The following is a 22,371-nucleotide window of genomic DNA, read 5'->3' on the forward strand; positions in this document are numbered from 1 at the left end:
CTCTAATTAATTTCCAAAAAGCTGGAAGTGTGTGTGTGGCTCAAGTGGTGGAGAGCGCCTAGGCTTTGAGTTCACGCCCCCAGGCCCAGTGTGTGTGCATGCATGCATGCGCGCGCGCACGCGCGCGCGCGCACACACACACACACACACACAGAGTAAAAACTTGTTAAAGTGAGAGAGCATATAAATAGGAAATCATCTGGTTGTTCCAAGGAAAAAGTCACATAATAACAAGCAGTACCTAACGCTTTACTGGATGCTTTAGGAGAATTCCTTCTGTGAGTGTGAATGTATAGGGTCTGCAGCAAAGTTCTGAGGTTGTGGCACAGAATCTGTTTCAAAGTGCCTAGAGTTTACAAATATTTCAGATACACACACACACACACACACACACACACACAGACTTTATATTTTAAAATGTATTAAAATCTCAAAGTTTTTTTAGTTTAAATGTAACAGGCATTCTTTGGTAATGAAAATTTAAAACAACGGACCTATTCCATTTATTTTTTACTTACTTTCTTATGTGCTGGTCCCGGGACTTGAACTTAGAGCTTGGATGCTGTCCTTGAGTGTCCCTCCCCTCCCCCCCACCCCAAGTGCACTATCACTTGAGCCATACCTCCACTTCAGGCTTCTGCGTGTATAATTAGAGATAAGGTTCTCAGACTTACCCGCCTGGGCTTGATTTGAACTGCTTTCGTCAGATCTCAGCCTCCTGACTAGCTAGGACAGGCGTGAGCCTCCGGCACCCACTGGACCTATTTTTTTTAAATGGTATGAAGTCACTTCTCATGATGAATATGTAAGTGGTTTTCTGTAACTGGGATGAAACTATGCCAGTGAACCAGAACAGAACCAGAAGGGATGACCCGTGCTGAGCATGCACGCTGACTTGGCCACTCCCTTCCTTGCCATTTCCTTTGTGGTGGGTGTTGTCTGGGGCAGCATTTGGAGGTGTTAGGAGTTTCTCTGCTGTAGGTTCATACTGAAAGGAGCTGCTCAGTGAAGGAGCCTGGGCTTCCACCGTTCTTTACTTGGCTTCCAACTAGCTGTCGGCAATGTGAATGGAAGATACAGCCAAGTGCTCTGGGCTCCGAATTTGTGCCAAGATGCAGGAGTTACAAGTGGAACTGCAGCACTGCAGATATGACCCCCTCCTGTCTCTTCTTAATCCTCAGAGTTCTTTAGGCTCTTTTCTCACCTTCTTCACTGTGGTAGTTATTCTCTCTATTGTCTTTCTCCTGGCATATATTTGTGCAAGTTACCTACCTTCATTTCTAAGACTCCTACAAGGCAAACAGATACATCACACAATCTTTGTTTTTATAGATGAAGCAACAGGGGTCTAATGAGATGAGTATAAACCCCTGGTCTATGTGATCTGACTCCCCCGCCCCCTCCCCACTTCAATGGGAAAGGACCTATTAATAGCACTGATTGCTATCTGAAATCAGATGAGAGATTTTAAGTCATAATCAAGATTATGAATTATATGCCTAATAATCATCCTTTGAGCCAGTATATTAACTTTGGAAACACTGATCATGAGAATTTAGTCATAATGAAATACAAATGATAAAAATGGATTGTTTTCTTAGGAGCTGACCACAGACATGCATATTGTAAGGAAATATTTTTATTTGACATCCAGGTTTTTGGTATCACATATACTGGCATAAAATAACTAAAAATCATCTCTGATGAATCTTGAGAATTGTATGCGAGTTCACTTGATCCCTTTTCACTCTCTATTTACAATCTGAGCCTCACACTGCTGTAGCACCAGGATGAAAGCCATTATTGGTCATTGTCCTTCTGAGATTCAGGCATTGCAGTGCGTAAAGAGTGGCGTATTTGGCAAGATGTGATCTAGTGATTTGGGGAGGAAAGGTTAGGAAGAAGATAGAAGGAGTGTCTCAAAAAAGAAACATGAATGCATGTTTACCAGTTTGCTCAAGCTCAAGGTGTCAGTAACTGAGTGTGTTATCTCCCCTGCACCTGCTCAGAGTCTGCACTTAGAAACTTGCGTGTGGAAGGCTGCCGCAGATGCGGTCGGTACAACCTTTTCCATTTTACAGCTGAGGAGATGGGTTCAGGTAACCCAGGTGGGTGGTGGCCAGGGGCAGAACACAGGCTACAGGCCTTGGTATCTTCGCATTCCATGTTCATTTATCCATATCGACAAACAGACTCATTTGCAGATCATGTAAATGCACTTGTGACTGATGAACCAGTATATATACTTTTTCAGTCTGAGGTAGGTTAAAAAAAATATATATATTTTTGTCTTCCCAACTTTTCCGGTCTAAGTTGTAATGGTTGTCAACCCACTAAAGCATAGCATAATTACATTGAGTCTGGGTCTTAGCCTGTGAGTAGGGCATCATGAATGATCATGTATCGTTCACTATGGCCTCTGTACTTATGTACTGTTTCCACATCTAACAATTTAGGTCAATGATTCTCTCTCTCTCTTTTTCTCTCTCTCTCTTTCCTTATTTTTGTTGGTCATAGAGATTGAACTCAGGGCCTGGATGCTATCTTTGAGTCTCTCTGTGTTCAAGGCTAGTGCTCTATCACTTGAGCTACAGCACCACATCTGTTTCTTGAGTGGCTAATTGGAGATAAGAATCTCACAAAGACTTTTCTGCCTGGGCTGGCTTGATCCTCAGATCTCAGCTTCCTGAGTAGCTAGGATTACAGGCATGAGCGAGCAGCACCTGGCTGATTCTCAATTTATTTTTGAGAGACAGTGCTAGAGTTACAAAACCAGAGTGAAACCTTGCAGTTCTGCAACACCAATCTGGAAGACTTTTTCTTAAAGATAAAGCATAATACATATTCCATAGAAGAGGACAGCATTAGAGATACTCAGTGCTAGCCCTTCCTGACAAGCACATTGTCAAGTGCTAGGACTCCAGGAGGAACTGCACAGGTTTTTAATTCCTAGTTTCACAGTTAAAGACAATTTTCAAACAGAAATGGAATGATTAAAAAAATAGTTCTGAATTTTATACTGAAATGATCCACGCTATCTTTCCAAGAGAATATAACAGAGCTCATTCACTTTCATGACACATAATTGTTTTCCCTCACTGTAAAGAGATCTGTTATCTATAGTGTTATCTGGATGATCTAAACATTATCAATGTTTTACGATTATGATGATGATGATTAGTTTTGCATTGCTAGGGCCTCAACCCAGGCTTGTGCCTGCTAGGCAAGCATCCTCTCTGCCACTTAGCTCCATCTCCAGTTGTTATTTTCTTTCAAACTGGTGGCTTCCCCTAGCGAAGTTTTGATTTCTGTGAACCTGGATGAACTGTCTGTGTTGAGCAATGAGCCTTTGGCAGGTGAGGTAAGGCAGAGGCGCGCTGATGGACTCTGTGGGGATGGCTAGTCTTTGATGGCCATGGTCCAGAGGAGCGGATGATCAGTTTCCACAGTCACCACACCAGACCCGTCATAGGTGTTAGAGGTACTGACCAGCGTTCCAAAGCCAAGCTCATCGTTTGCTGTTGAAAAAAAGGAGCACGCAGATTAGTGAGAGGCACCTTGCTCCAGAGTAGACTGACTTTGTCAACAGTTAGCAGAAAGCAATTAAGTTCCCATACTTCAATAGCAGATATATAAAATTAGAATAGGTGAAATAAATGAGGAAGACTTTGAACTTGCTACCATCGTTCTTTTTGAAGTTAGTTAATTGGGCCATTTCCCATTTGAGGGTATTTTGCCGTTAATGTAAACTTCACTAGAAGTTTCTTTCTTTTCATGTAATAATTATAAAACTAAAACTCACCTCTGTGATGTGCTTACTTCTGTTCCTTCCCCAGTACAGCTTTATTTTTTCCTCAATGATTTTACGTAAGTTATTAGACCCTATAAGATATAGTTTTAGCTTCATAAATAGTGATAGGGGAGAGCTAATTGCCTACAATCTACTAAAGCAAGGGCTTCTGGTTATTTTTTTCTCATGAGGAAAAGCCACAGTGACTCTGGCTTGTTGTGCATTAAATTGAGAGTGCAAAGGTCAGAGCAGGTTTTGAGATGTGGGATTTTCAGCAAGTCAAATTTAGCTGTAAAATGAGGGCAAGACAAGATGTAATCCATTAAACGGCTTAGTTACCAAAGTAGAAGCCTTACAGGCTTATGCAATCAGAGTTTATGTTTTTATAAATCTAAAAATAAACACACAATAGCCACATATAAGCACATATTTGTTTCCTAACAAGTCAGTGTCCTTCACTTTTGGAGTAGGCAGCGGCCGAAAGCCTGTCTCTCCTGCGACAGCTCTTAATAGCCGATATGTTTTTCTTGGCAAAAATTCCAAGAGAAAAATAAAGAAATGCCACAGAACCCACACTGTCAGGCAGGAGCTGCTTCTTTTCCTTACGCAGTTATGTGGCTCAGGGGGAAAAAAAGTCAGTTACAACTTTCATTCCCACTAGAGGGAGCCTGCCATCTTTCTGAGGAAATTTTGAGATGACGATTTCAAAATACAGAAACGGGCTTACAGGATGATAGATAAATCAGTGTTATCGGTTCACAGGGTTTCTGTATTAAATCCATGTTACTTCATTTTCATAGTTGTCAACATTTTTACCAATGCAAAAATGAGGCCATGAAAGGGCAGCATCATTCTATGATACAAAGTGAATCTCACATGAATGTCTCTCCGATACGTATTTCAGAGTAACAGGCTCCTGGGCTTTGTGAGATCATGTTTCTAAACAGAGGCAACAATCATACCAGCACATGCTCCATGGCTCCAGGGCCAGGGTCCAGTGATGGTCCGGGTGGGAGTCACGCAATAATGTGAACAATAGAGATAGCATCTCTGTCCAAGATTATAGTCCAGTACCCATCGAGTAGCTTCCTGAGTCTCAGCCCAATGGACAGTGTGTTAGTAGGACTTCTAACTTTAAAGTAGAAATGGTGACAGACATCTTTTAAACTTCTGGAAACCAATTAGATTATAATCCTAGTTGTTAAGCCAGGCGCTGGTGGCTCACACCTATTACTCAGGAGGCTGAGATCTGAGGATCTTGGTTTAGAGAGCCTGAGCAGACAAACCCTAGAGAATGTATCTTCAATTAACCAGCAAAAAGGCATAAGTGGAGGTGTGCCTCAAGTGGTAGAGCACCAGCCTTGAGCAAATAGCCATGTGAGAATGTAAAACTCTTGAGTTCAATCCCTAGTATTGGCACGTGTGTGCGTCTGTGTGTGCGTCTGTGTGTATGCACAAACATGCGTGTGTGCGCGTGTGCGCGCACGCGCCCTCCCCCCCCACAAAACACATGATGTTGAAAAGACAACTGAAAATGTAGCAAAGAAACCTACTTAACCTAAACAAACCTACTTAAAATTACCAAGAGAATGTATACTATATGTTCTGTAAGGCATATAAAGTAAGACTCCCGCCTGAACTTGTAACAGATAATCTTCCGATTGTAGTCCTTCCTCTAAATCTCTTTCCCAGTCCTCTACATCCCATATCTTGTGATGTCATTCCTATGAGAAAGAATAAATGATGGAATCTAACTGAAGGTCAGGTAATATTCAAATCAAAACAAAACATACCCTGTCCTGTCCTGCCCTACCCGCATGTCTTGGCACTGTATTGACGGCTGTCATTATCTGACTGCTTCCTGTGTGGCAGCCCCTCCATGCAATTTGCTAATCCTCGGATAAGCCAGGAATTTCCTTTCTCCACGAAATAATCTTATGGGTCCCCTCCTGTAATAAACGTGATCTTTTCTCAGCATGTTGTATCCTTCCAGTCTCCCCTCAAATGTCCCTTTCTCATCTGTGTCTGACTCTTTACCTGCCAGGGACTGGATTATGAATTCTCTTTTCTCTTTTCAAGTGACTCGCTTGTTTCCCTAACACATCCAAAGCTGTTTGGAATCCTAGTCTAGGACAGGCATAGTGTATAGGATGAGTTCAAAACATCTTGTTCCACAAAGTTGTGAGGCAGTGTTCAAAGCTGGACTTAGGAACGTCACAAGGACAGAGAAGTTGGGACAATTTGGAGCAATCTGAAGTAGAACCTATTACCGGGAAAGATGCATTGTAAGACACTGAATAATCATAAAAAAAATCTCCAGCTAGGGATATGGCTCAAGCATTAGAACACTTGCCTAACAAGGAGAGCCCCCTGGGTTCAACCCCTTAAGACAAAAGAAAGGGAGGAGGGAGAGGGGAGCAAGAGGGCACACATGCATGCTCACAGTGGCACAGAATTCCCAAAGGCAGGCGTAGTAATATCTCTTTTAGCAAAAGACACCAACTTCTATAGGAAAGGATGCCAAAACATCACCATAATGTAGCCTGTAGCCACATGTATGACTGGCAAAAACCCCATGAATGGTGTTCAATCACTGACTAAAATGCTGTTGGGGAACGGGATATTGCCATAGCACCGAAGCACCACAATACACATGCCTTCTCATTTCAAACAAAAACAAGTATGAGAGTGATCTTAGCCAAATGATCAAGGAACATCATCAATAAAAGAAAAAACGATATATGCTGTCTGATAGGATGCTAACTGGTGATTTCTGCAAAAGAAATACTTGACCTGAATCTAATCAGAGGGAAATGACAAAGAATATTAGACAGCAGACAAACCAGCTTTGTGAACTCATTAAAACTGTGAAGGTCCTGGAAGACCATAACAGAGGAAAGAGTATTCTCAATTAAAAGTGTAAGCAAACACTACAACTAAAGCCAATGGATGATTTGTTTTAGCTCTTATACTATAGAAACATATAAAGAACAATTGGTGCACAGTATGGACTGTGCACCAATATAACAAATGTTCTATTAGGGTAGATAATGACATTGTAATTGTGTGGCAGACTGTTCTAGTTCTTAGGAGATACATGCTAAAGAATTTTAGCCTGTATATCTTCATGTTATTTCCAAACAATTCAGAGAATAAAATCCAAGTAAACATAGGAAAAACAGAAATACCACTGTTGAAAAAAACAGTTGGTAAGTCTCAGTGGAAAGTTCACAGACCTTATTGCACAAAGTTCTTTTGTAAGTTAGAAAATTTCCAGTAGTTAAATTACAATTTGGGTCTGGTGCTGGTAGCTCATGCTAGTAATGATAGTTACTCAGAAGGTCTGAGATTTGAATATCCTAATTGGAAGCTAGCCTGGGCAGAAAAGTCCAAGAGCTTCTATTTCCAACCAAAATGACATACTGGAAGTATGGCACAAGTTGTAGAGTATTAGATGTGAGCAAAAAGCTGAGTGAGAGTAAAAGGCCCTAAATTCAAGCTCTGGTACCGGTACGACCACTACACAACAAATTGCATTTTGGGGGGAAAAGAATAGCATGGAATAGGGACAGAAATAGGCGTTGATGAAAGGAAGCACTTCCCTGGTGTTCACCTCTTACTTTCCTAAGAGCTGAACGAATGCCAATAGCAGGCATGGAGAAATGCTCACTGATGGGAAGTGTGCAAGATAAATCCGAACTGAAGAAAATGTGTGCCAAATGGAGATATATGTGCTTTTCACGTTGGAGAAGCTCCCAGCCTGATGCTAAGTACACAGCCCGGGATGTGACTGAGTTCTTCCCGTGGGCGCTTCTTGGATGTAGGAGGACCTGAAAATTAACCTCCAACTTCCAGGTTCCAATACCTGGGAAGAAGATAAAACTAAACTTATTGCTAACAGCCTCATCTGCACTTTACTTTGGGGCTTTATGTCTCCAAACCCTAATAAGCTAGAGACTTCGAAGGTGAGCACTTCCCGCTCTCCACCCTGACTAGGAAGCCTTCCTCCAGCTCACCCATGCAGGGGTTTTTATGATGCTGGTTGAAAGTGCTTCCATTTATCTTCATCTCCCTCACATCTCTCTTGACCTTGGACTGGGGCTGAAGATATTAGAAGGCTTCTGACATCCACTTATTCTTTTTCTACATTTTCTGGGTTATGACTTGGCCTGCTGTCTGCAAAACAATGAGACCAGGATAATGGTGCTACTTGGAGGAAACAAAACTAATAATGCCAGTTAGAAGATGTCTCCCAACATCGGTTCTTCCCGATGCTTAGTTTTCTTAAATAAAACCCATGATTTTTTTTGATAAAATAATTTCTTGATGTTGCGTCATTGGCATATTCTACTTAGTACTTGCTGTTGTGGTTAAAGGGATACACAGAGCTCCATCAGGAAGAAGGAAGAGTTTGCAGCAGTTATGAAATAAAAAAAATAGTCAGAATCCATAAACTATGACCTTCTGACATTATTTGTGGGAAATGAGTGATCTGGCCAGGTGCTGGCGGCTCTCTCCTGTTGTCATAGCTACTCAGGACCCTGAGAGCTGGGGGCTGCAGGAACCTGGGCAGGAAAGTTAGGGAGGCTCTTACCTTATCTTACTATTATCTTATAACCAGTAAAAATGCCAGAAGTGGAGCTGTGGCTTGCATGGTAGAGTGCTAGCCTTGAACGTAAAACCTGAGGTACAGAGAGTGCCTAGGCCCTGAGTTCAAGCCCTAGGCCTGGCACTCACACAGAGCAATAAATGATCTATGTAGATCTGAGTGAAGATTGCTGGGGAGAAGCTAGTATCAGTTGGGTTTAAGTGTGTGTGCGAAGAGGGGTGGTGGACTATTGGGAGTGCTCTGAGCTGGGCTCCTTGCTCTACTGCTTGCCCTCAGGGTGTGGGGCTTTGTACTGTCTCCCACGGGCACTGGCCTGCCTGACATCTTTCACACTAGTGTGAGAACTGCAGCCTGCACACAGTAACGAGTCCTAGATTACTTCTCATCCCATTGTGCTGCCTGCCGCCTGGCTGCAGAACAGGACAGCATTTGGTGCAGCTGGGCTTCAGCCCCACCCTGGAGAACAGACCTAATGCCCCACACCTTTGCTAAAACTTCCCCAGGTGACCTTAGCATCTATTGGAAAAATGCTAATAGGACCCATCCCCAGTAATTTCTAATACTGTGATCGTACAGATGGATGAGTTAATGTCTGTGAAGGGCTTTGACTTCTTGAGAAAAGTGTAGGAAATGTGTATTATCATCATCTTCGTCTTCACGGAGGAAGCTTTAAAGTGGCATTTACTTCTGTCCTTCAAATGTCAGTAGAGATTATTGTAAGTATATCAAACACATGGAAATGGCATTGAACAGTGAAGAAAGAGAAGAATATGCGAGGTAGCATGGAGTAATTACTTTTCATCCATCTCCAACCTGCAAGTGACACCTATTCAAAGTGAGCTAACGAGACATAATCCATGCTTTTTGAGAATTTCATAGTCACGTCAGGTAAGTTCAAACAGAGAGGCAAATAAAAAAGCCAAACACCAAGTATGCTGCAGTAAAGGCTTAAATGTCTTCTAAGGGAAGAGGAGGGACAGAGGAGTGGCACAGGATGTGGTTTCTCTTCCTCAGATCGAATGAAATGGGTGAGGTAGGAGAAGTAATGTCCTGCTTTGCAAGGCATGACTCCTTTGAATAAGATTGGTTTAAACTGGTCTCATTCACCTGACTACAAAATGACCTAGTTATACCTTAGTCACCTGACAACTTGGCTCCATAAGAAAATTTGTATATATTCTATTGCTAAAGGCACTATTCATCTTAGTAACGATGTTTCCACTGGCTATCTTATGTTACAGGAAGGATCTGGGTTACGTTGTTGGATGGGGCACAGGCAAAGGTGGTGATGGTAAGAAAACCATGAAAGCAATGTCCCATGTCGGTTTGTGGATCAGAGGAAACTGCAAAGGATCATCATGGAAGTAAAGTCGAGTGGCTCTAACAATGGAGGAAGGAAGGTCTGGCGCATCCACTGTACAAGCCAGTGTGTATGCCCTTGGTGTCACATCAGAAAAATGCTTCCTGACATTCTTAAAAATAGATTTCTTGCAGTCTTTCAATGCCAATCTGAGATTAAGTAGTGCATGTCACCTGTTAGTCTGATGAAATACAATGCAGTTATTGAAAATGTAAAGTGCAGAGCAATGCAAAAGTGTAAAGGGGAAAATTCACAATTCAAAATACATGCCTCCACTGCAACTGGGTAAATATGATCAAGCATATCTATTTATCATCTCTCATAATACTTTTTATAAACATTAATCAAGATAACATAGAGGTTTCAAAGAAGGCATATCGAGAAGGGTCCTGGCTCCTTAGGTCAAAGAGAAGATTACTTTGGACAAAACTTCCCAGACTCTGAACACAAGACACTCACATATTGGGTTACAATGAGAGTTTTCAAAGTAACTGTAGTAGATCGTGTACGTGTAGCCCCCTCAAGCCCAACCACACCACTACAAACAACAACAGTAGTAACAGCCTTCCTGTTTGCACCACCATGGAAAAACTAGAAAACGCTGAATACATTGAGAAATGAGCAAAGCTTAGTTACCTTAGAAATGGATTCTCCACGACCCCTGGGCCTCCTGGTGGTGAAGTGCTCACTTCTCTCATGAAGCACTTTCCCAGTTACCTGGGTGGCCCTGTGATCCCCAACTTCCGTCCTGTCATCCCCCACACTGATGCTCCCAGCTGGAATAGGCATCAGTCAACTCTGGATTCTCCAGAGCTCCTGTCACTCTTCGTCACTAGTCCTATGGACGTTGGTGGGATGTTAGTGGCAGATGATCATTCTGAAACCTCAGTCTGAAACTCTGTGAGGTTCTGAAAATGGAAACCCAGTCAGTGCGCACGTTGGCATTTGTTTGCCTTATTGAAAGATACTTATAGCACAGAAATAGTAGATGGATGCTTTCCTATCTAGCAGAATTCCTTCAGTCATATGGCTCTTTTTAGACCAGAATTTTACTTTGTGAGTCTAACTACCATCTTAAGAAATGCAGAATCTGATTTATGCTCAAATGTTTTTTAATATGAACAGATTTGATTTGTTATACTAAAGGTAATAAAGTACTGTCTTGGGCTTTGTCCACAACCAAAAAGTATATATTATATGCTTGCTCATAATATATTTTCATCATGGCCTATTTTCATTTTTAATTTCCCCCTCACTGATATATATAATGATAATATTTCACATGTGGAATAGCTGGCATCTAAGTATATGAATATTCTAATGTGCACAAGTATATTAGCCATTCTTAGAAACAAACTACTTTAACTTAGAATTAATATATTACCCACCCCATTCTAGTTATAATCAATCCATTTATTAATATTCATACCATGGACCTTTTCCTGATGATAGTCTGAACTTCTCATTTTGATGAACTTTCCTTGCATTAAGTATTTGCATATTATATTATCCCAGCCTCAAGTTTATAACCTCCTTGCCAATTTACTCTATCACTCACAGTACAGGCATGGATAATGCTGCCTTATAATTCAATGCTCAAATATCCTTTTCTTCCAATTAGTTTATGAGTTCCTTGTAAGCAGAAATATGACTTGTTCTAACCTAAATTATCACAGAATTTCTGCTCTCGAAAGGACGTTAACAAGTTCAGTGGGTTAATTCAGACAAAATTGAGCTCAGAGCTCTACCCACTTAGATTTACTGGCTTACCAAGGCAAATTGGCCTCTGACAATGGCTCGGGGCTTTAAAGGATGTAGTTCAAGTATCATTGATCTAATATCTAACCACAGGAAAACAAACTCAAGGTACCTTATGGCCCAGGGAACATGGGATTAGAACCCCAGTCTTCTGGTTGAAGACCACATCTACTTCCACATCTACTACTCTTCACAGCTGGGAAGGTCCTTAGCTACTGTTGGATAACCTAATCAAAGTTAAATCATTTAAGCTACATATTCATATTTCAAGTACCTGAAAACATGGCTTTATTAATATGTACATCTTGCTAAAGCATACTAATTATTGAGGGCTGACTGGTGTTAATAGGCCAACTTTGATTCAGTGATTTTGGAGTCAGTTACAGTGTGTGGGCTACAGACATAAAGTCCTTAAATGAGACACTCTGTTCTGATGGTTATTTGGAAATGCAGCGATTTCAATGTAAAACACTGTAGGAACTTGTTAGTCCTAGCCACTGTTGTATTAAGTAGTAATGGTGGGCTAGATGTGGGGTAAAGAAGAAATGAACAAATCGTTTTTGGTTAGTAGGGTGGAGCTCAATGCTTGGCTTTTAGTAAAAACATTTTGCCAGATCTATAATAAACATATACAAACCAAAGTTGACAAAATCAATTAATCCACTTGTACTTTTCAATATGGGAAGGACATTTTGTGGGACAGAAGAAAACTACAAAGCCTTTATCTACTGTTCTAAGGACATACATGTAGATTATTAGAGATGATGCAAAAGCAATTTTTGTAACTAAATAAAAATTAAAGTTTTCAGGAACTTTGCCATTAACTACTCCAAAAGCAGTATGATCACAAAATTTTCATGTAGAAACATGTACAGTGTAGTTCTTAGATGATGGCAAGTTTTTCTATTGAAAAAAATCATCCCCCAAAAGTTGAGTTGTACTATTCATTTTTACTAGCTAACATTACGTCAAACCTTTAGATTAGGAAGTTATATTTATTTGGTACAATATGGACAAATTTAAACCAATTAATTTTCAAGAAAGCATCTTATAATTTGTCTAATTAAAAAAACGTGAAATTACAAGATGTAGGTACAGGAAGGGCTTCCCCGTGTTCTCCCTCAATAGCTAAGCAATCTCTGCAAGTATCTAGGTTGGTAATTATGAAACATGTGTAACTCCCTTTTCTTCTTTTGCTGCCAGCTCTGATATTTAGTATTTAGTAGTTTGTTCAGTTTTGCCCTAATTTGGGTCCTTGTAGTTCCTTGTTGATATGTAAGGTCTGTTCCTTGTTGATATGCAAGGTCTACTCTATTCATTTTGGTTCAATTACTGGATAGGTACCCTATCTTACTCTCCTGATGGTTAAAAATGTGACTTCTTACTTTTGTGCTCTAATCAAGGGCACGATTTTTTTTTTTCAAGACAATCTGAAGGGTGGCGCAGCATATGCTTCCTTTATTTGTCCGATATCTGTACCATTTGGAAAAATGAGAGCCATGGCCAAGATTCCTCCTCAGCTTTTGGTCCACTCCACTGCTCTGTTCTTGGGGACCTGAGACCGTCTGATGAATTTCCAGTCACAGCTGATTTGTCTTGGCTTTGGAGCAGCTTCACTTCTGAGCGAAGGCCCTGAGCTTCTAATTCTTCATCCATTAGGGTTGGATTGTCCCATTTCCCACTCACCACCGGACACGGAAGTGACATCAGTGGCCTCCTATGAGAATGGAAGGGGTATTTCCTACAGTACATGTCACAGATCTGTGGACTGGAGTCCTTGGGTGGTTTTGTTCTACTCAATATCCTGACTGACAAGATTTTTTTTTTTTTGGCCATTATTCCATAGAGGTCTTTTGCTTTGGAAAACAAGTCCAAAGAAACAGTAGTGTCTCATGCTGTTTCTTTATCAAAGGAAGGAGTCATCTCTGCATACCCAGTCCTTCCTGATCATCTACCTGGGAAGAGGAATGAACAATCTGCAGCTGTCAGGAAGACTTCAGCCATTTCTACTGTGTCCTCATGTGCCTTCTTGGGAACTTCCTCTGTGTTTCACTAGCGAGGGCTTGATCATCACCTCTTGGCTCATGACTTAAATATGCTTCTGCCCTCTAAGTGGAAGCACAGTTACTTACTTACTAAATTTACCATTTCAACAGTGTTTTTCTTTTTCCCCATGAGGCTTGATCTCAGAGGTTTGTGCTCACTAGGCTAGCACTCTACCACTTGAGACGTATCCAGACCTCCTTTTTGCTGGTTATGTTGGAGATGGAGTCTAAAGAAGTTTTCTGCCAAGCTAACCTTGAACTTCAGTTCTCTGGAACTCAGCCTCCTGAGTAGCTGGGATCATAGGTGTGAGCCACTGGCACCTAGCTCCAGCATGTCTTTATTTTCCTCTGGTGGCCTGACAGTTTAACATTTTAGAAAAAAGTTGTTAAATGCAAAGTAAAAGCTACCTTTCCTCTTAAAAAAGTCTATGTCTTTTTTTTTTTTTTTGGTCAGTTGTGGGTCTTGAACTCTGGACCTGGGCGCTGTCCCACAGCTCTTCAGCTCAAGGCTAGTGCTCTACCCCTTGAGCCACAGCACCACTTCTGTTTTTTTCTGCTTATGTGGTGCTGAGGAAGGGCCTCATGCATGCAAGGCAAGCGCTCTGCACTGAGTCACCTTCCCAGCCCAAGTCTTATGTCTTAATCAACTGAACTTTATTAGATGTTTACTAGATTGGTAATGTAATGACCCTCAAATGCAGAGTTTCAGTGAGCCCCTGCATTGGTATACTGGTATACTCTACAGCCAGAGACATTACATTTTTAACAGTACAATTAGCTGTATGTAGCTCAACCTTCAAATGTGGTACATGTGAAAAGCTGCAAAGACGTGTCTGGTATGTGATATCTCTTAGGAGCTAAAAGGGAAGAATTTCCTTTCTTTTTTATTTAGCCACAAATCCACTGTACAACGGGATTTACTCAGCCCGAAAGCAGTTAAGAGACCATTTCAACTAACAAGAAAATAGAAAAAGTAACAGATTAACTTCTGGCCTAGGTTTCTCCTTCAGTGTAGCTATTTTATGACATTTAAGAGATGACAAATAGGAGAAAGAAAAAAATACCACACCTTAAAGAGTTGTCTGTCTTAAAAAGAACATTTACTGGGTTGATTGAATTGCCATTTTAGGATGCTTCCTTATACTCTCTTGAAATTTTTTAACATTTTATGAAAATGTTGAAAAAGGCCAAGTGACTACAGCTTACACAGATATTCCTACGTGTTGTTATCTATGATAGTAATTCGTAAGGTCAGAGGGAGGAGTTGTATGTCTAGTTGGTAACTGCATTTGTTATTCTCTTTTTAGGAATAAAATTTATTTTGAAAATTCCTGCAATATGCAATCCTTTGTGTGTATTAAAAAGGTGATGGATGGTTGTAACAAAAGCAAAAGCACAGGAATAAGTGGTATTCATTCGCAGAGTGGTGAAAGGCCTCCCCCTGCTGACCCCTCCAGTGTGCTGTGCTAGCGGCCTTGCCTGCTCCTTGCTTCAGCACTCTGACATTATCAATACTGGCAGGACTCTTACTAGAATTAAAGGAGATGTGTGAAGTCAGAGGCCTTGGGTTATGAGCAAAGAATTTTATTAAAAGGAAGGAAGCCTATTTCACTTTTATGCTAGGTCTTTTCTCAGTTTAAACTGCCAATTTGAGTAACTCCATTAAAACTGGGGAGTCTTGAAAGGTCCTATGGTTTATATGAACCTCAAATACCAACATGAAAGATACTGCTTCTCTCATTTATTCTACCTTAGAATCCCAGAAGCTTGGGGAAGACAGTAAAAGGTATGCTGTGCTACCTGTCCATATATAACCAATTAATGATAATAAACCCTTGTTTCTCTCACTAGTTAAACTTTCCCTCAAATATGCTACAGGAAGAAGGAAATTTCTAGGACAGGAACAATCCTCAAAATGTTTGCATTCTACCTGTATTTCAGTATCTTATATCTGTAAACCTTGCTACTCAGGAGGGTGAGGTCTGAGATAGCTGTTTGAAGCCAGCCGAGGTAGAAAAGTCTGTGAGACTTATCTCCAATTAAACACCAAAAAACAAAGCTGGAAGTGGAGCTGTGACTGAAGTTGGTAGAGCAACAGCCTTGAGCAAAAAAACTCAGGGACAGTGCCCCATCCTGAGTTCAAGTTCCAAGACTGGCACAAAAATAATCCCACATTCTGATATACCATTAATCATAGTACTTATCATGCCTTATGTCATATTATCGCATGTTTATGAATTTATAAGTTCATAAATTCCTATAAGCTTAAGTATGGTAATAGATAGATATCTTGTAGTTCTACCACTTCTGTGTGCCAGGCCAATGTCTGCCACCATTGGAACTTTGCAATTTCTGATGTGAAAAATCAACTTGACACATGATTGACATACTGGCTGAATGAAAATATAAGCACGCTGGATTGAAGTCAAGGCCCAGAGAGCTGCATATAGTTGGGCAACTCATTTATTCTACATGGGCCTGAGCTCAAAATGTTCAAATTATGAAGCTCATGCCATGTCATTTATAAATTGTTTATCCTTTAGTCTACTGGTTTGAACACATTAATAGCTGGATTTTAACCTATCCCAAGGTTCAAAATAATATAATATAGTTCCCCCCCTTCTACTCCCCATGCTGCTGGGATCAAACCCAGGGCTTCACAATACTTGCTCCACTACTGAACTATACCTCTAGCTGCTATAATGCCAGTTTTTAATTTTTCCCTTTATTTTATATCTTAAATTCCATTTGAATTCCTTATGTATTATTTCCACATTTTGGATATTGGATAGTCTACATTTTGGATATTTGGATATTGGATTTGGATATTCCACATTTTGGAAAATGGATATTTTCTGATAGCCATTTCATTATTGACTCCTCCAAGTCTCCTTCCTCTACCAGGTTCTATATGCAGTGAAGGTCATTTTAAACTACATAGGAAGGTCACCTTAAGTTACCAAAATAACAAAGTAGCAAGACTTGAATACATAACGTGATCAATGGAAAGACCTTATCAAAGATAAGCTCTGATCCACAACTTTCAGAAACCTGCCTGGAAGCCAAGCCCTTCCTTCCAAGAACTAACCCAGGAAATGAGCCTACTGTAAGTAGCTAATGACTTTACTGTAAATACCTCTGATTTCTGAAGCCATTGGCTTATAGCTTTACCCTAATCTTGGAATACTTACAATATCTAGATGGGTTGTTCTTTGACATAGGGTCTCACTAACCTCTTCTTGCTCAGGCTGGCTTGGAAATGTAATCCCATTTCCACCTCCCAAGTAGCTGGAACTATAGTAGCTGCAATACTGTGCATGGTGTCTTTCTATTTTTGACATACGCAGTTATTACGTTAAATAGTCATATTAGAATTCAAAACTATAAGCTTCTGTATATTGTGTTCTCATGTCATTTGTCTCAAGGTAATCTTTATTCTGTCCCCAGCCCTCCTACGATTGTCCAAGTTATTCTGGAATATGTTGTTCAGCTTTCATTTATTGGCCTGTATTCTGAAGTTCCTATTATTAGTGATTTCTGGTTTCATCCATTATGGTCAGCCCACATACTTAATGTTATTCAGTCTTCTTAAATTGATTTTGTGGACTGACACATGACCTTACCTATGGAAAGGTTTCTGTGTGCTTCAGAAGAATGTGCTCTCTGCCGCTGTGTGGAATATCCTGTGTGTGGTCTTTACTGAGCAGAGCGCATGTTCACCAACTCTGTGGTTTCCTCACTGGTTTTCTATCTGGATGAACCCTCCATTGTTGACAGTGAAGCACAGGATTCCAACATTACAATTATATTGCAAGTCTTCTTTGTCATTCGTATCTATTAATATTTGCTTTATTTATTTAAGTGCATTGTTGTGAGGTACATATGTATTTATAAGTTGTATCTTTCTGATGAGCTGACTCCTTTATCATTATGTAGTGATGTTCCTTGTCTGTTTTCGTTCTGTTTTGTGACTTAAGATCTATTTTGTCTGATGTAAGTTTAGGTACACCTGCTCTATATTTATAATAAATGTAAATACATATGATTTTGTTACTTCACTCTCAGGGAAAGTGCTTTCCTAAGGCCAAGAAGTTCTCCTTTTAATCCATTTAGTTAATCTTTATTCCAAGTACTACTGACGGGTCTTTATCTGACAATACTGTTTACTACTGTCATTGTCTTAACTTGTATTTCTTTTGTTCTACCCTTCCAGTTTTGCTGGTGTCTTTGAGGACTACAGCATTTATGAAGTTTTATGTTTTAATTCTCTTTTTTTCCCTCTTTTGTCTGTCTACCAGAGTATTTTTATCTTTGGGCAAACCATATCTTGGGGCGGGGGGGGGGGGGGAGTAAAGCATAGGTTGATTCAGCATCAGAACTTTGAATACAGTTGTAACTATACTTGTTATTGTGGTTGTTATTGCTACTGTTAAGCAAGCATGATGATGTCACAGGCCGCAGTTAACCTTCGTCGGCATTTCTGTTCCCTTGCCACTCTTTTAGTAATTTGTAGTTCTTAGTTTTGTGGTCATGGCTCCCCACACCCTTTCAACCTTTCTCTGATGTTTTGAAACCATTTTCTTCATTGTTCTGACACTGTGTCTTCTTTTCTTAGGAACTCCACTCTTAAATAATGGCCCATTTCTTAAATATTTCACTCTATCTGAAGCTCTATACAGACTTGGGGGAAAGAATAGTGTGCAAATATTAGCCATCATTATCTTGTTATCATATTACCTTTGTTTAATTTGACCCAAACTGGGTCATAACAATTTAGGGAGTATCTTTAGGGACTTTCTGTGTTTATTATTATTATTATTATTATTATTATTATTATTATTATTATTATTTAGTATAGAAGTTCATACATCAGAATTCATGAACAAGAAAAAGTTAGAAACATATCCCATGAAGTACTTCGGACACTCTGACAGCTGCAATTTATCAACATAAATTACTATGCTTAGCTGCATGCTTTTGTCACAGGGAGACAGGGCACTTCCTAAATTGCCTGCTGCCTCCTTTAATAACAATCTTGGGTTTTCACAACCTAGATCTCAGAACAAAAAAGACACCTTGATGCATATAGAGATAGAAAAATTCAGATGTTATGTATATTAGTGGGAGCATCTACATACTACTCTATTCATCGTTAGATTGCAGCCTTTTCCCCTCTGTCTAGATGTGGCAATAGATTACTTAGGCAAGAAAATGGGACCAGGAGAGTAGAGATCAGAAGCTTTGCGGTAAATAAGTCTGCCTGTCTGACTTTGCTTTGAATCAAAGGAAAAACCTAACAGTATTCACTGTCACTATCTTTGTAGTGGCTTCTAACAGCAATAAGTGGGGAAAATACTTTTATCTCTAGCATCGCACCAACAAATTGATTTTAAAATGTATGCTTTTAACATGTGTTTCTAAAGGTGTTATCATTTGGTAAACAGTATGGCTAAGTGTCTTTCAACTACTTTAGATATTTTAAGGAAACATTTTTTTCCCTCATTTATAAAGTGTATCAATATACATTTCAGAGGTATTTGAGATATGCTATGCTTCCATACAAAGTTTTGAACCTATTCAACACAATCTAGTTTGGGGAGAGACAGCTGATTCCAGTGGACTTTATTTTTAAATAAAGTAGGCCAAGGTAAGCCTGGTGTTAGATCTCCTTAGTGGCAGAGTCCACACTCACTCTACTGCACTGTAGCAAACACCTGTGTATCTGCAGAAGCGGCTCAAGTGGTAAGAGTGCCTGCCTAGCAAGCATGAGGCCTGGGGTTCAAATCCTAGTACTGCCAAGAAAGAATTTGGAAAGCACACAGTCATGCATCACAGTTCTAGAAAGCCAGTTTTCACACGGCTTCCCCTTCATAAAGCTAGATCTCTGAATTGTTTCCTTCCAGAATGATGATAGAAAGTCTGGTTTTAGCTGCAACAAAGCAGATTCATTAGAAATCAACATTCTACATATTTTCCATGTTATGATCTGTGCTACAACCTGAAGAAGTGGTAGAGACGAGAGCAGAGTTACCCACAGTCTCTTTCCTAGCACTTACAGATTCACTATGTGTTAATGAGTAGGGTCACCTGTGTCAGAGTGAATTGTAGATGTCCACAGATATCACCTCCTAACTCTACTTCACACGGGATACTTAGGTTGCAAATGAGAGTAACCTTTCTAATCAACTGACCTTAAAGCAAGGAGATTACCCTGGAGTTTTAACCAAGTGCAACCACTGCGGACCTCAGTGCCTGAGGACTCTATGAAGATGAATGTGAATTGTTTAAAGCTCCAAAGGCTGCGGCCGTCTGCAACATCAGGCACGGGAAACAGATGCATCATCCTGTGTGTGAGACAGTCACTGGTGAGGCTAGCTGAATTATGGATGACTAACGGCAAGAGCCTGAAAATGTAAAATCTTATTGTAGTGAAAATTTCTGAATAGAAAAGCATAACTAACGAGAATAATTTGACTGAGTCACAGTGAAAGATTCTGTAGATCAAAGTAGTATGTGAAAAGAAAACCTACACAAAATGAGTTAGTATTTCCAAAAGCTATATCTGAAATAGGAAAAGTATCTAGAATATGTAAAGAACATCCACAATAAAAGGACAACTGAACTTTTCAAAGGGTAAAGAATATAAATAAGCTTTTTTCCCCCCACTCCAGTCAACAAACAACTGGCCCATAAAGCAGACAAAACTATCAACATCATTTACTAAAGAACTATAAATAAAACCTACATTGAGATACCAGTTCTGACCTACTATGTAAGCGTGTGTGTGTGTGTGTGTGTGTGTGTGTGTGTGTGTGTGTGTGTGTGTGTGTGTGTGTGTGTGTGTGTGTGTGTGTGTGTGTGTGTGTGTGTGTGTGTGTGTGTGTGTGTGTGTGTGTGTGTGTGTGTGTCGAAGGCTTGAATTGGCCCGGACATAGTCCCTGAGCTCTTTTTTGCTCAAGGCTAGCTCTCTACTGCTTTGAGCCACAGCTCCACTTCCAGTGTTCTGGTGGTTCATTGGAATAAGTCTCATAGATTTTGCTGCTTGGCTGGCTTTGAGCCACAATCCTCAGATCTCAGCCTCCTAAAGGTCGGTGAGGGTATGGAAGAAAATGAGCCTTTGCACATGATTGCAGAGGATATTAAAAAGAGCAGCTCCTTTGGAAAAAGTTTGACAGTTCTTTAGAAACTTAGAATTGCCACAGGACCCAGAGATTGTACTCTAACCTGGAACATGTTCGTGAGGAATCCTATAATACATCCACCGCAGCCTTACTCAGGATAGTCCAAATGAAAACTTACATCTGCAAACTGACAGGAATGAACAAAATGTGGTGTATTTACACATCAGAATATTGTATGGCCAGACAAAGGAATGGAGTGTGGTTTTATGCTACAATGTGAGTAAACCTTATTCCCCTAATGGTCAAAAGCAGGATACGATATCCACATATTCGATTCTTATGAAGTGTCTACAATAAGTAAATCCCAACACAGGAAAGATCAGTGGCTGTCAGGAAACAGAGAAACTGGGGAGTTGGGTCTGATTTCTAATAGATTCAGGGCTTACTTTGGTGGTGATAAAAATCCTTCTGGAGTTCAGTGAAGGTAATGCTTGCACAAATAGTGAGTCATTGAAAAATATGTTGTTAGTTGCACTTTGCTTGTGTTTGATTACGGACTAGTTTTAGATATTTAAATCTTGATGAGTCAGGGAGATTCTGAGTTTGTTGAGGGCAGAGATTACATGTCATATGATTTTAACACCTACACCCTCTGCTTGGGCTTCAGAACATGGGACATGCCAAGTATTCAAGGTCATTGTGTACCTTTGTTCCCTTCTTGTTTTGAGAGTAGTACAAAACATATTGCCCTTCCTTTCCATCTTCTAAGATGCACACAGTATTCATGGCAGAGACACAGTGATTCTACTAAATGACCTTTGAACTATATACTTTAGTAAATTTTATGTAATGTACATTTTATTTTGTATGCAAATATGTTTATGTTATGATACTGACATAGTGATATGTCAGGAGTTACCCATGCCTGCAATCCTAGCTACTCAAGAAGCTGAGAGCTCAGGTATCTTGGTATAAAGTTAATTAGGAAGAAAAGTCTACAAGATTCTATCTCCAAAATAACCAGCATAAAGCAGGGCTGCAGGCATGGCTCAAATGGTAGAGGACCAACTGAGTAGTCTTAGGGCCCTGAATTCAAACCCTGGTGTCATTCCCCCTCCTCAAGCAAAGAACTAAAATATATAGCTGGCACACATTTGTCCTGTTACTTTATTGAAATAACTTGATAGTAACTACTATTGAACAAAAACATTTTCTTTATACTCAGAGAACCTGGCAGAGCTGTCCTTGATCTTACATGAACTAAACTCTAGTCAGTCCCCAAGATTTGTAATTTTTTCCACAAGTATCTGACATTAGGAGCACATTCTCAAATTCAGCCTCATTTCCTGTGTTGTTTATCGGTGGTCTCATAGCCCTATGGTATCCCATGTACATTCACAAGTAATTTTGGTGAGGCTGAATCAATTTGAAACTCCCATGGTTGTTATATTAGTTGGGAAATGAATTTATCTGCATGGCATTTGGTGACTGGCAACATCCTGTGCCTTCTCTTATTTCGCCTCTCTTCAAGGTCATCCACAAATCTGTATTTCTGCTTAGTGTCTGGATTGACCCATGCCACACCAATGAATGGAGTACCTCCTCAGCACTGCACCAACCTCAGACAGGAGAACGATTACTGAAATATACACAGACACAGAGTTCACAGAATGAGACAGAGACATTAC

The 22,371-nt window shown here is 40.2% G+C and overlaps 1 protein-coding gene across 6 annotated transcripts in view; it reads right to left on the bottom strand.

Moving 5' to 3' along the window:
• Positions 1-1,579: 1,579 nt before the first annotated feature.
• The window catches only part of Tpk1 (thiamin pyrophosphokinase 1), a 237,047-nt gene continuing 216,255 nt past the window's right edge, over positions 1,580-22,371 (bottom strand). For all 6 annotated transcript variants that reach the window (XM_069996963.1, XM_069996966.1, XM_069996960.1 and 3 more), the window contains one exon: positions 1,580-3,518. In XM_069996963.1, the coding sequence (XP_069853064.1) occupies positions 3,400-3,518 (119 nt within the window). In that variant the 3' untranslated portion in view covers positions 1,580-3,399. The remainder of the gene's footprint in view (positions 3,519-22,371) is intronic.

The sequence above is a fragment of the Dipodomys merriami genome, unplaced genomic scaffold (genome assembly GCF_024711535.1).
Source record: "Dipodomys merriami isolate MVZ:Mamm:240054 unplaced genomic scaffold, mDipMer1.0.p SCAF_5, whole genome shotgun sequence".
NCBI classification, from domain to species: Eukaryota; Metazoa; Chordata; class Mammalia; order Rodentia; family Heteromyidae; genus Dipodomys; species Dipodomys merriami.